Source organism: Triticum dicoccoides, chromosome 3A (genome assembly GCF_002162155.2).
Source record: "Triticum dicoccoides isolate Atlit2015 ecotype Zavitan chromosome 3A, WEW_v2.0, whole genome shotgun sequence".
Taxonomy (NCBI): domain Eukaryota; kingdom Viridiplantae; phylum Streptophyta; class Magnoliopsida; order Poales; family Poaceae; genus Triticum; species Triticum dicoccoides.
Window position 1 is genome coordinate 679,646,249 of NC_041384.1, and position 15,334 is coordinate 679,661,582.

At 41.8% G+C, this 15,334-nt stretch overlaps 1 protein-coding gene across 1 annotated transcript; it reads right to left on the minus strand.

Annotated features, from left to right (window-relative positions):
• Positions 1 to 9,126: 9,126 nt before the first annotated feature.
• On the minus strand, positions 9,127 to 10,239 carry LOC119272795. Its single transcript, XM_037554182.1, has 2 exons — positions 9,969 to 10,239; positions 9,127 to 9,468 (listed from the first exon to the last, which is right to left on the minus strand). The coding sequence occupies exons 1-2, from the start codon at positions 10,172 to 10,174 to the stop codon at positions 9,276 to 9,278; spliced, it is 399 nt and encodes a 132-aa protein (XP_037410079.1). The 5' UTR covers positions 10,175 to 10,239; the 3' UTR covers positions 9,127 to 9,275.
• Between the last annotated feature and the right edge of the window lie 5,095 nt (positions 10,240 to 15,334).

Sequence of the window (15,334 nt, forward strand, 5' to 3'; positions counted from 1 at the left end):
GGCGCAACCTCGTCCGGCGGCGCGTAGGGGTCCTCCTCATCACTGCTCTTCGACTGAGCATCCTCGGGGGGCGGCGCCTCCTCATCGGCGCATGGGCATTTCAGCGGCGCCATGGCCAAGATTTGAGAGAGAGAGAGAGATGGCGAGCGAGGGGAGGATGTAGATGAGAATGCAGGCGGGACGACGTGAGCAAGGTAGTATTTATTGGTGGTTGGAATCTAGATCGATGGGAACAGTACACACGCCGGTCGCCGGAACTTATGAATACTTTAGTTTGAATTCCACATGATTCCCCCAGCAAAAGCCGTGTGTGACCTTAATAGCTGACGGTTTCCAATACAAAATTGTGTCTGATTAATAACCCGCGCTACTCACCCTTCCAAACCTCAAGGCACGAAATAGAGTGCCAACCGTGTGGGGCCCGGTTGTCTTGCCAGATCTTTACATTTTTCTTTTTTGAACACCATATATTTACATCATCTAATGATATTTTAATTTTTTGGAATTTAAATGCCATGACACTCCATGCATGTGTCCAAACCATGACACCAATATGTTTGAAAATTTGTTTCAGTTTACTGCACACGGAATTAACGCGCACACAAGTACACAAATAATTTTTTCAAACCGTTATGGTTAGCCACTGCATGTAGATGTAGTTCAAATTTGGATTCGGTCATTAAATGGCTAGAAAATCACTTAAATGTGTTTAAAAGGTCAAATGACCCCTGAAATTTTCCAAATTTTGACATGATAGTTGTATTAGTGCATGTTAACTGTATAATTTTTTTAAGCCCATAAGAAGAAGCCATCGCTCGTTCGTCATCAAACATGCATTGTTCCCTCTCGAAACCACGAGTCTTCTAGTGAGTTACTCCGGTTTATGAGGGGTGTATGTCCAAACTTTTGTCAAACAGGTCAATTTTTTTACCACATCATCTTGGTGGCATGACATTACGTCAAGCAAGATTTCATGTGTTTCTGGTCATTTTTCAATTTTTTGGAACTTAAATGGCATGGCGCCCCATGCATGTGTCCAGGCCATGACACCAATATATTTGAAAATTCCTTCCAATTTACTGCACATGGAATTAACTCGCACACAAGTACACAAAAATATGGTTTTTCAAACCGTTATGGTTAGCTGTTGCATGTAGATGTAGTTCAAATTTGAATTACGGTCATTAAATGGCTACAAAATCACTTAAATGTCTTTAAAATGTCAAGTGACCCCTAGAATTTTCCAAATTTCCCATGACAGTTGTATTAGTGCATGTTAAATGTGGAAAAAAAATTGAAGGCCATAAAAGGAAGCTATCTCATGTTCGTCATCAAACATGCATTGTTCCCTTTCGGAACCACGAGCCTTCTAGTGAGTTGCTCCGGTTCGTGAGGGGTGTGTGTCAAAACTTTCGTCAAACAGACCAACTCTTTAACCACATCATCTTCGTGGCATGACATTACATCAAGCAAGGTTTCATGTTTTCTGAGCATTTTTTAATATTTTGGAATTTAAATGCCATGGCACTCCATGCATGTGTCCAGGCCGTGACACAAATATGTTTGAAAATTCCTTCTAACTTACTACACATGGAATTAACTCGCACACAAGTACACAAATATGATTTTTAACCGTTATGGTTAGTTGTTGCATGTAAATGTAGTTCAAATTTGAATTATGGTCATTAAATGGCTAGAAAATCACTTAAATGTCTTTAAAAGGTCAAATGACCCCTAGAATTTTCCAAATTTAAAATTGCGGTTGTATTAGTGCATGTTAAATGTAGAAAAATTTGAAGGCCGTAAGAGGAAGTTATCTTTCGTTCGTCATCAAACATGCATTGTTCCCTCTCGGAACCACAAGCCTTCTAGTGAGGTGCTTCAGTTTGTGAGGGGTGTGTGTCCAAACTTCCATCAAACATGCCAAAAAATTTACCACATAATCTTGGTGGCATGACATTAGAGCATCTCCAGCCGCGCCCCCAACACGCCCTCCCCAGGCGATTTTTTTCGCGCCGACGCACAAAAATCGGCCCAGCCGCGCCCCCAGAAACCCAATTTTCGTTGGCTCGGGCCAAATTTGGCGCCGACGGACCCAAGCCGAACCCGGTGCGCTGGGGGGTGCTCGGGAGCGCCGGGCAAAGCGGTTTTGGCGCGTAAGAGCTGTGGGCCCGCCGAGTCAGCGACACTTGCCTCATCGTCCTCAGAATGCCTCGGTTTCCTAACGGGAATCAATGCCAAGGCTGTCGTCGGTCAACCTTCCATTGATTCCTCACCATGGGGCATCTCTTCATGGGCGGCGCGGCGTACACATGTCTCCCCGGCAGCTATAAAAAGCGTGCCCCCGGCCGCTGGCCACAGATGTCGTGCTCTCTTCCTCTCTCTCTCCGCCGCCGCCGACGAACCTCTCCTCTCTCCCCACCCCATCCCAGTCGCGACGATGTGCGAGCGGTTCCCCGGCCACGGAGCGGCGGCCAACGGTCATTGTGAACCGATCATTGTGAGGCTTATGTTTCTATCACTTGTGTTGCTAATCCTTTGTGCTACAAAAAAAGATGAAAAACAACAAAAACACAAAAATACGTTGTTTTCTTTTTAGTTCATTTTCAACAGGTTCTGTCAAAGGGCAGCCGCTAGACCACGACCAGGAGATCAGTTGAAGCAAGGTCTATGCCTATTAAAAGATAGGTCTTATGCGCGTCAATGGTAAAAGTTTCTAACCCTTGCTTAGAAGTAAGCTTGGGTAGGTAACCACTTCTCGCACTGTCTTTTAGTAACTGCACTTCCTCTTTACTTTTGTAATTTTCCCTAGTTTAGTTCTAAGCGTGGGGAGGTTACTTTTACATGTGTAATGTCTTGTGCAATGTTCTTCATCATAAGGTTTTCATGCATTTGTGTGTCTCTCTGTTTTGACATGCTTGCTTTCCATTTGTTTTACTAAGCATGTGAGAATCTTGTTATCTTCTGGAAAAAATGCCATGTTCTTTTATCAAAAACCCAATAAAGGAGTCCTTTGAACTGGTGCCTTTCTTTCACCTAATAACTTAAGTTAGGGACTCTAGTGGTGGATTGATTAGCGATTGAATGATTGTAGAGGCTTTTTGCTGATGAACCCAACATCTTTGGTTGATCCAGGACGCGCAACGGGGTGTATCTCCGCTAAACTATCTCCTCAGGGTACTTACCTTTTGAGTCTTATGCAACATGACACTGTGATACTCTTGTGTGGTATTTGAGTTCTTATTGACTAAAGCAAGTTCGAATCCATTACACTTCTGTTCATCTTTTATTTTCTAGCCTCTATGGTACCGTGCATTACCCACTCTCACATTGAGACTTGGCGCACACTTCACAGGTACATCCAAACCCATGGAAGGACTTTCTCTCGTTATCCTAGACATAAAAACACCCCGTCCCCACAAAATAGACACCATACCTACGTACATGGAATTTTCATAGCCATTCCGAGCATATCACCATGCCATATTACATTACATGATTAGAGACATGTTTTCATTTGCCTTCCATGATTATAGTATGGCTAGCTCAATATTTTCATGGCTTGTCTGATTTTTGATATCTATGCTACACCAGATCATTGCACATACTAGTACACTGCCGGTGCCATTCATCAGAGAGTTCCTCTCATGTTTCAATTTTGACTTATGATTACATTCAGTTGAAGTGAGTCATTGTAAAGTCTAGTGTTCATAAATTTGAGGTGTTGCTCCTCCCATAAATAGAGAGACAAAAGATGCACCGCAGAGGTGCCACAAAAAGAGAAAAATAAAAAAGAGAAAAATAAAAAGGAGAGGGAGAGAGAAGGATCAACACCATTATCCTTTTAGTATAGACTTGTGCTGCGAAGTAGCACCACTTCATGCATGGTCAAGTAGAAGTTTCATGAGCTTCATGTTTCATACTAGTGGGGAACCTACATTATAGAACTTTGCTTCTATATTCCAATGACGAGTATCTTCAAAAGCTCAAGATCTTCATGAGAAAACAAGTTCGATGCACCCCCACTTAGTCCTTTGGAGAGCTTTCACATATTCATAGATAAATATGCATCCTAGTTGCATGGCGATCCCTACTCCTTGCTTGACATCGATCATAAGGCCTTCTCCATAGCCTGGTGGACAGCTGCGTTGATGCAAGACTTTCTTTGTTTTTGACTTCTCAAAACCCGAACCATTTTTTGTTTTTCCATTAGGTGTGAGGCATAGGCTTGCACTCAGTGTTGCATAGGTAGTTGAGCGGTTGAATAACACAGGCAGTCGATCTTGCTATTATACCTGGTAAGCCTCGGGTTGGTGTTTTTGAAGCGATCACTAATGCTTGATTTCTTTTGTTTATGATAGTTACTGCTGTGTTCCTAACATAATATTGACCATCTCTCTAGACCTTTGATAATGGGAATTTGGGCTCCACAAAAATATTTTCCTCTATCTTGACCTCCATGGCAATGTAACTAAGAGGATAACTTGTGTTACTCCCTTGCTGGTTAACTTTTGCATGCTTGCATGATGAACATGGATATCACTTTTGGGGTTTGGTTCAATGTATGCTTTAGGGTTGGTAGCAATGAGCTTTTGGTAGTCAACCTTCTTACTCGAGAACGATCAAGTTATAACTGTGGGGAGGTGATGGCTCTATATTTTACGCATTTCTAGAGCTCATTTGTTGCATGTTCTCTTCATATATTATGTCGCATTGAACCAAATAGTTGTCCATTATACATGATTACCGGTATTTACACTTTCCCTTGTGAGCATTGCACATTTAGTATTTTATTTGTTTTTTATTAGGTTTCTTTCTTTTCTTGTGTCTAGAGGTGTTTTGGAGCAACCTACGACCAAGCACGGTGAAAGGACCAAGGATGGGTTCAATACGGAGTCACCCAGGGGGCATACTTAGCCATTCCGGAGGTCGGAAAAAGTGTTTATTTTAACTCCTCCAAATCAATATCTAAGACCACGAATGAATCGGTGTCGTTCATACGAATCCAACGAGCCCAAGAACATCAAATTTCGAGTTCGTACGAAGAAATGGCGGCCATTTTACCATAGAAGGTCAGAATAAAAGACGGTGTTCCATGCCAGCGTGGCCGCTCGTTTGGCTGGTCGTATGACGTGCACACAAGTCGGAAATTGCCTCTCTAGATGGGATTCTTCACCGACTTCGTCCCCATTCAATCCCACGAGATCCTTGGCTCGTAAAGAAGAAATTGCAAGAGGATAAGGCTCATCCAAAGCCCTTGGATGCATCCCATCAAGGGAGGAGGCTAAGGAGGCACCTTATATATCATCTACGACCCTAGCCGTCGTCTGCACCAGCCATTCACTAAGAACACAACCATCTCCATCTCCATTGCTGCTCCATCACCACTATAGAGGAAGGGACAAGATCAAGGGAAGAAGAGAGGGCTCCACCATCGCGAGCACCGGCCTTCAGGACGGTGCCATTTCCACCGCGTCGGCACCTCCATCGGCGCCACCCCCATCATCATCACCGTGGACACCGCCGCCATCATCATCACCGGCGCCGCCATGCCTTCTCTCTTCACCGACTCTAGGCTAGCTTGTAACTTGACTCTCTCCTTTATGTTTGAGTAGATGTATTTCTTCTCAAGGATATAGATGAACTACTTTATGATTAGAATCATTATGATTCCTAAGTGATCCAATATGCTCTTGTTCATGTTCAAGTTAGTATTCTCGCGAGTGTTGAGAGAAGGCCTCACTCACACTTTTGCCGTGATTGGCCGTGGAGGAACTACTATCGCTGTATGGGTTAGGATGTTGAGGGAATTCGAGGTGATAGCAAAACCTCACTTAATTGACTGTTTGTGATAACCAACGTGCGGACGCAACGGTTGGTGGCGTATGTGGCATGAAGTCTACGTTAGAGTACAACATGTCCTGTACCGGGGACCGCCCACTTATGCATCTGAAGGGTTGATAGAGGATACGAAAGAGAGCGTTTGCTCCGCACTAGTTGCATGGGTCATATTTATGGTGATGACTCCGGAGTCCTAGAGAACACTTTGCTACTCAAGCACCTTCATCACGAACGTAGTATATTTTTATTACCGTTTACCTTCTTGTTCGTAGTTTAGTTAAACACCATTTTTATCTAGTTTCCCTAGCAAGTTATAGAGTACTATTTCCAAACTCCGGTTTGGGTGTGTACGTACCTGCGTGAAGTGACAACGTAGTTATAGAGTATACTATTTCCAAACTCTGGTTTGGGTGCGTATGTAGCCGCGTGAAGTGACAACGTAGTTGTGGGATCTTTGATGCCTTCCTATCAGCTCCTTATGGGTTCGGCACTTACTTATCACGAAAGTGCTACAACAGCCCTCTGCACTTGCAGGTCATCAGATGTTTACTTTTTCATACATGTTCTATATTTTTTATACAACTAAAAAAATTGTTTATAAATATTTCACATTTTTTAAATACATATATAACATTTTCTACAAATCACTTTTTTTAATACACCCTGGGAAATTTTCTAAATAATAAAACATTTTTTCTGAACTATGCACTTTTTACATTGTACAAACGTTTTTTTTAATGTCACGCACATTTTTAAACAAGTTAAACATTTTTTAAATGTAACAAACATTTTCAATGTATGAATCATTTTTTTAATTACACATACATTCTTTTACATTGTATAACATTTTTAAATGTCACGTGCATTTTTCTAAAATATTTTTCATGCACATGATTAAGATTTTTCATACAGAAGATTAAAATTTCATGTAAAGTATTCTATGTAATATATATATATATATATATATATATATATATATATATATATATATATATAATATAGAATATTTAGAAATACATACAAAAGTAAAAAATAAATAAATAAGGAGAAACTAAAATGTGAATAAAAAAGGAAGAAACAAATTACACGACGTAAACATGATGATAAGCCATGGTAGGACTCGCCAATCCCTATTCGGTGCTGCAAGCGCCGGTTTAGGGCATTTCGTACGGGGTGCACACCCCCATGTTCATAGTAGGCTGGGCCAGGGTCTTTTTCCTTTGCTTTTTTCATCCTTTTTGATTCTCTTTCTCTTTAGGTTTCCATTATTTAAGTTTTCCTTTATTTTTTATGAACAATTTTCAAATTCATAGATTTTTCCCCAAATTTATGAACTTAAAAATCCGTGAACGTTTTAGTGCGTGAACTTTTTGAAAAAAAATCGTGAAACATGAAGTTTTAGGTTAGGATTGTTTTTCAAATTCATGTCTTTTTCACTTTTTATAATATATTTAGAAAATTATGACTTCTTTAAATTTCACGAGCTTTTTAATTCATGATATATTTTTTCAAACCTATGAACTTTGTCATCATTAACTTTTCTAAAAAACAATGAACGTTTTCCATTTCCGTGAATAGTTTGTATAACCCTATTCAAATTCATGAAATTTTTTCAAGTTCACAAGTTTTCTTTTACAATTTTGATTATTCCTTTTAAAATTTTATTTTTCTTTTTTAATGATTCATTAGTGACCTAATAATAATAACAATAAAAAAGAACTAAAAGAAAAATTCTTGGTAAATCTGCACGTTCTACATGCATTGACCACCACAAACCGGAAGGAAACGTAAACGAAAAATAAAGCATTTTTTCAGATTCATGACATCAAATTGAGAGTTGGGAATAGAAAATACTAATAAATCTGACAATTACACAAAAGAACAGAAATTTTATTGGCTAATGGGATAGACCTAATTAATTACTCCGTCCGTAAACTTTTATAGGACATTTTAGATCACTGTTTTACATAGGTAGTAATTAATTGGCATGCATCCATGCATCTGAACAGCAAAACATCTCAGATACTATAGTGGTATACATTGGCGGCAAGTGGGGCAAGTCGGCAAGATCAGCCCCTCTAGGAAGCTTCTAAATGATACTACTACTAATCAACAAGACATGCATCTGCCGAAGCTGCTATTCTGCTCTTGAGCACACGTTATCTGCCTCGTCCACACACACCGAGATCCTAAAACCAACACGTATAGGCCCAGGTATAGTTGACGTATTATTAATTTCTGCATGACCCATTGCCCACATCTGGCTACAAGTAACATGAAGCCATGGCTCGGAAGTCAGTCATGAAATGGACCGTGAACGGAGAGATTTTTGACTAACAGAACATTAACAACCCATTTATTTATTGTCATATTCCTCAAAATATATATTATTGTTATACTGCTCATTTTATTTATTTATTGTCATTCCCTCAAAAAATTTATTTATTGTCACCTCTCTCAAAAAAATATTATTTATTGTCATTGTTGCAGTTACTATCTTCTAGTGCATGCCTCGCCTCTTGGGAAAGTATCTGGTGCACCGGTGCTTGTGGTGCTACCGGTGCACCGGATGCCCGTAGCTTGTTCACAAATGTTCAAAAAAAAATTGGAAGAAAATATAGCACATTCACACAACATCCGTCTATGTCGTCGCAAAAATTCAACTCAAAATTGAAAATATTTCTCAAGGTACAAAAATCACAAAATCTACATTGAATAGTATACAACAGAAGTTGGGCTTTAAATTTGGCCCATTATCAGATTGATGCTAAAATTGAGTGCGGCGTTTTTTGCTCCCGGACTCAGCTGCACCCCCCGCTGACAAAAAAATCAAAACAAATACTAAAAAAATTCAAAAAAATTCAAATTTTTTGGGTGATAGATAATTTGATGCGTGAGGTTCGCTGCAAATTTCAACTCATTTGGACAATTGAGTAGCTCTCTGCAAAAAATACAAAAAAGTTTACTGTTCACACACTGTTTTGACCCGGTTTGTCTTTTTTGACGAGAGCTGCTTAGGTATTCAAATGAGTTGCGCATCAAATTATCTACCACACAAAAAAATTAGATTTTTTTGAATTTTCGTAGTATTTGTTTCAAATTTTTTTCTGACCAGGAGCAGATGAGCCTGGACACCGATTTGGATTTTCGGCTAAAATTGTCATTTTGTATCTTGTCAAGTATTTTGAATTTTGATTTGAAATTTTGCGACAACATAGACCAATGTTGTGTCAATGTGCTCCATTTTTTTCCAGATTTTTTGAAACATTGTTTAATACGCTACGACGTCCGGTGCACCGGCAGCACCACAAGCAGCGGTGCACCATATACTTTTCCCTCGCCTTCCGGCTAAATCCAACTCCGGCCAGATCGGTCACTCATCTGCAGTCCATTAAGAGAAACCAGATCGACGGTGCTCTTCCACTACCCGATGTCTACCTCTTCCTCATCTGCCGTTGCCGGTGATTCCCTGCCAAGATTGCAGCGAGCAGATCAAAGCTTGTACCCAATTTTGAAACTATCAAATTGTCTCCAGGATTTTCGGCAAAACCGCAAATCGCCTTCTCGAGTGCATTAGCTCGATTAGGACACAACATCCTGCCTGATGCGGCAGCACCAATCCCCACTCTGCAAAATAATCCATGTAAACAACGAGTGTCAGGTGTAATATATCACATAAACACCACAAGTCATTTTAGAACAAAAAAATTGAACACTCTGGTGCGCCGCACAACAGTTTACTCAGGATGCATTGCTACAGCCATGCAGTTCAGATCACGCAACAGATTTTAACAAATGTACGAGCTAACTTATTAATTTGTCCATTCTTTTCATACTTAAGGCTTAGAATCAAATACCAGACAACAATCAGGATCAACAAGAGCACAAAACTGTTATACTAAATCTGACACTTTCTTTACTCAGGGGTAGACTATGTCCATAGTTCACAGCAAACAAGACTGATTCCTCCAATTTTGGTGGGTCGAACACAGCACGTTCCTGGTTGCTACAATTTTCCACTTACATATGAAATCATTCAAAAAAATCACCACTCATATACTGTCTCGCTTTTACATATGAATAGCCCAATGTGTCCCTACAAATTGCACATCTGCATAATGCCATACCTTCTCGTCCACCCCAGGAGCTTTCGGGTCGTCCTGCTTAATCGGCTGCTCAGATCCTTGCAGCGAATGCATTCGTCGCCGCCTCTGCCACACAGATCTCCCCGTCCGCACTCACTTTCCTCATGGGCACCAGCTGTTCCATAACCAGTGCAATGACTGGGTAGTGCAGAGGCTCCATCGGAGCTGTCAGTCACCTCTTTCAGCATGTACTGCGTAACAAAATCGGCAAAATGTAAGATCCATATCAGGGTACACTATCGAAATCACTCGGAACACATAGAAATTGGTCACCCGCAAAAAAAATTCACTCAGAACACATAGAAATTGGTCATATTCGAGCAATCTAATTGGCTGCATCAAAAACTCCATCTTCAGCACCTACCTTCCGAGGCCACCGCTCTCCCTGGAAGGATCCACGTGCATGAGGTAGGAGATAATTGTATCCTGCACCCCATCCATGCATTAACTCGTGAAGAGTTGTGTGGAAATTTCTGGATTCCTTCTCCCATGGCTAGCTACAGAGTAGGGTACATATATGTACACTAGTGGGCCTTTGGGCCACACACACACACATACACACACAGCCCAACACTCCCCCTCAAGATGGATGATAGATATCTATCATTCCCATCTTGTTACATGCTAAATTACATTCTTTGACACCTAAACCCTTAGTTAGACTATCTGCTACTTGGTTCCCTGAGCTTACATAATTTAATTCTATTATACCCTCATCTAACTTCTCTTTAATAAAGAAGTGATCAATCTCCACATGTTTTGTTCTATCATGCTGGACTTGGTTGTTGGCTATGTTGATAGCTGATTTATTATCGCACCACACCTTCACAGGGCCCCTTCTCATCACTTTCAGTTCTGTTAGAAGATTTCTTACCCACAACATTTCACTAAGGCCTAATGACATAGCCCTGTATTCCGCTTCAGCCGTCGATCTTGATACAACTGATTGCTTCTTGCTTCTCCATGACACAAGGTTCCCTCCAACAAACACACAATATCCGGAAGTAGATCTTCTATCATCAAGACAACTCGCCCAATCAGCATCACTATAACCATCTACATTTAAATGGCCATTCTTCTTAAACCATAGCCCCTTCCCTGGACTACCTTTTAGATATCGCAAGATATGGTGTACTGCATCTAGATGGCCACTCCTAGGATCATGCATGTATCTGCTTACCACACTCACAGCGTAGGAAATGTCAGGTCTTGTGTGGCATAAGTATAAGAGTCGCCCAACAAGCCTTTGATAATTCTCCCTATCCACTGGTTCTCCTGACTGCGCAGAAAGCTTGTGGTTTTGATCAATAGGTGTTGATGCAGCCCGACATCCAAGCATACCTGTGCCACTAAGTAAGTCCAGAACATACTTTCTTTGAGAGAGAACTATCCCTTTTGGAGACCTTGCAATTTCAATGCCTAGGAAGTATCTAAGGTGGCCAAGATCTTTCACCTCAAATTCCTTGCTTAGGTTCTTCTTCAATCGCAATATCTCTATGTCATCATCTCCTGTGATTATGATATCATCCACATATACTGCAAGGATTGTAATCCTACGCTCTGCGTGTCGATAGAACACCGTGTGATCACCATTGCATTGCTTATACCCCATATGACATACCGCATGCCTAAACCTGTCAAACCACGCTCGTGGTGACTGCTTGAGCCCATATAGTGACTTTCTCAATCTGCACACCTTTCCGGCGGTCCTAGGAGTGGAGAAACTAGGCGGAATCTCCATGTACACCTCTTCATGTAGGTCGCCATGCAAGAAAGCATTTTTAACATCTAACTGATGTAAAGGCCACCCAAAATTAGTCGCGTAAGAGATCAGGATCCTCACTGTGCTCATCTTTGCCACCGGTGCAAAAGTCTCATCATAGTCAATCCCATATGTTTGACTATATCCTCTAGCAACTAGTCTTGCCTTGTACCTTTCGATTTTCCCTTCTGGATTCTGCTTCACTGTGTATATCCATTTACAACTAACAGCCTTCTTTCCCTCAGGAAGATGTACAAGTTCCCAAGTTCTATTTTTTTCAAGGGCATTCAATTCCTCAATCATAGCATCATGCCACTTTGGATCTTGCTTTGCGGTTTTCCAGTCTTTTGGAATTTCCACTGATTGTAGTGATGAAACAAAAACTCTATATGCAGGGGACAAAGATTCATAAGATACATAATTGCTTATGTCATGCTCAAAGCCATACCTTGATGGAGGCTTTCCGGCCTTGATGCGAGTTAGCTTCCGCAAAGCAATTGGCAACTCAAGAGAGCTATCTTTCCCAGATGGAGTGGGTGTGTTGCATGGTGTATCAGTTGTTGATGGAGTGGAATTGACAATATCACCTATTTCAGGTCCTTCTTGTTCTACCGATTGTACCTGCTGCTCCAAGTGTTGCAACTCAACATGCTCTACAGGTTGTTGCTGTTCTGCGAGAACCTTCCTTTGGTTTCTCCTCGTATACACCTGTAGGTTTTTTTCTTCATTTACTCGTCTCCATGCTTGCTCACTTGTTGGTTCATTCACCGGACATGGAATGGAACCAATTACTACCTTTGACCTCCTTGCTTCTTCACCCTCCTCGCTACTTGATTCATGTCCCCCCTCTCGACCATCACCATCAACATTAGGGGGTTCAAGATCAAACAATGAGCTAAGGTCAGTCCTCTCACCATAATATGGCTCAGATTCTCTGAACGTCACATCCATGCTCACAAATGTGCGTCGCTCACTCGGGCTCCAACACTTGTAGCCTTTCTGTCCCGATGGGTATAAAGATGCACTTCACTGCACGTGGATCTAGCTTCCCCACTGAGGGTCTATGATCCCTAACGAAACAAGTGCATCCAAATACCTTGGGTGGAACCACAAATTTGTTCTCACGTAGCAGCATTTCGCATGGAGACTTCATTCCAATCACTCTTGATGGCATGCGATTAATGAGATATGTAGCTGTCATCACAGCCTCACTCCATAAGAATTTTGGCACGTTCATCGTGTACATCAATGACCGAGCCACCTCTAAGATGTGGCGATTTTTCCTTTCTGCCACTCCATTCTGAGGAGGTGTATCTGGACAAGAGGTTTGATGCAATATACCTTGTGCTGACAGAAAAGCACCAAATTCCTTATTCACATACTCTGTCCCATTATCTGTCCGGATCATTTGAACTTGTGTGTTGAACTGATTCTTCACATAGGCATAAAAATCCAGAAAACATTTGAACACCTCATCCTTGTGCCTCATAAGGTATACCCATGTCATGCGAGAGTAACAATCAATAAATGTAACAAAGTACTTCATTCCACTAACAGAGATAACAGCACATGTCCACACATCTGAATGAACAAGCACAAAGGGAGATATACTCCTAATCCCCCTATTTACATAAGACTTCCTTGTGTGTTTGCCAAACTCACAAGCGTCACACAAAAGCTTACTCTTATCCACCCCACACATTACATCAGGATATACTTTGCTCATTTTATCAAAAGACATATGTCCCATTCTACAATGTAGAAGTATCACAGTAGCTTCTTTCTCTCCCATCATCACTGCTAACACGGTAGACGTTGCGGTGTTTGTATCCTCACGATCCATGTACCATAGCCCATTATGTCTGGTTGCGGTCCCAAGCTTCCTCCCTGTTCGCCTCTCCTGAACTATACATATTTTCCGGTCAACTATTATTCGACAATCCAAATCGTCTATCAAAGCACTCATTGACACAAGATTGACCGGAAAAGCAGGAACATGCAAAATCGATGAAAGTTTAATAAGTGGTGTGCATTGTATTGTGCCAACGCCTTTAACGGGCTGTGAGGTGCCATCGGCTGTTTGGATAGTTTCCTTACGTGTGGGTGGATGTTGAGTATATGACTCAAACTCATTCGATGTGCCCGCAACATGTTTAGATGCACCTGAATCAAGGATCCAATCTGGTTGTGATACTAGTGAGGAAGTAGATGTGTGGGCACAATTACCTTCATTGGCATAAGCAAAGTGAGCAAAATCACCAAATGTGATGTCTCCTTGGCCTTTATTCCCCGCATTCTCCATCTTCCTTTTCAACTTCCTCAACTCTTCTAACTCTTTTACAGAGAACTCAACTTTGTCAGAGGATTCATCTTCATGGACCGCCACATTTGCTTTGTGACCAATCCTATATCCTCGACCTCTACCTCCTCTTGTTCCACCTCGGCCATTTCCTCTCCCTCTTCCGCGGGTAGCCCCGCACGGGGCATGACAATCACGACTCAAGTGCCCTATCTCACCACAGTTGAAACACTCCCTGGTCTCACTATTCCTTACTATGAAGGCAGGACGAGATGGAGTTGTTATATTGTTCTTCATCACCTTCAGTCTGACCTCCTCTTGTGCAATTGCTGCTATAGCTTCCTCCAAAGTGGGGAGAGTGGGTTGGTGGAACATAGTAGCGCGTCTTCCCTCAAATTCTGAGTTCAAACCCTTGAGGAATTGGATCACTCGCCTACGTTCAATCCACTTCTTAACAGTAGATATGCAATCTGCATGTGGCAACTCGAGAGGGTCGAAGTGATCTAGATCAGCCCATAATCGCTGCAGCTCAGCAACATACTCCATTACAGTGTGCTCCCCCTGTCTCAGATCACTAACTCTCTCTTGTGTCTCCACCATCAACATCACATTCCCTTTCCCAGAGTATAGCTTCGACAGAGTTTTCCATACCTCAGCGGCATTTGAGATTGTCTCAACAGTTGCAGCAATGCTCGGAGACAGGGAATTTAACATCCATGCCACCACCAATGAATTGGTGGTATTCCAATTCCTCCATTCTGCACTCGCCTTGCCCACTGGCTCAGTCGATTCTCCTTCAACAAAGCTCTCTAACCCCTTTGTCTTTAGGATCAGCAAAGCCCTTCGTGACCAACTTAAGTAATTTCTTACCCCCTCTAACTTAATATCATTCGGCATCAATTCAATCTTCTGCACAGTTTCAGCATGAGGTATCATCTCTCTACCAGAGGGCGATCCGCCTCCGGTCTTCTCTGTGAGAAGTTGTGCCAACTTCTCAAGCACTTGCTGGAGTCCTTGATTTTCCCCCATTGCTGCAGCAGCACTCAAATACACAGGCAAACCGCAGTACAAGCCTCAATACAAGACTCACCTTGTAGTACTGGAGCAACAAGCACAGCAAGGTACCAGACAAGGCCTCCCAGTCTTGCAGTACACCTCTCTTCTGTACACAGCAAGCAGTCTCTGCTTTTTCACTGTCACAGGCGACCAAATCTACCCCAAGCAGCTCCCTCCGGATTCCCCTTCTCTGCCTTCTTCCACGAGCTGCCTTCTTCTGTCTCAACCAGC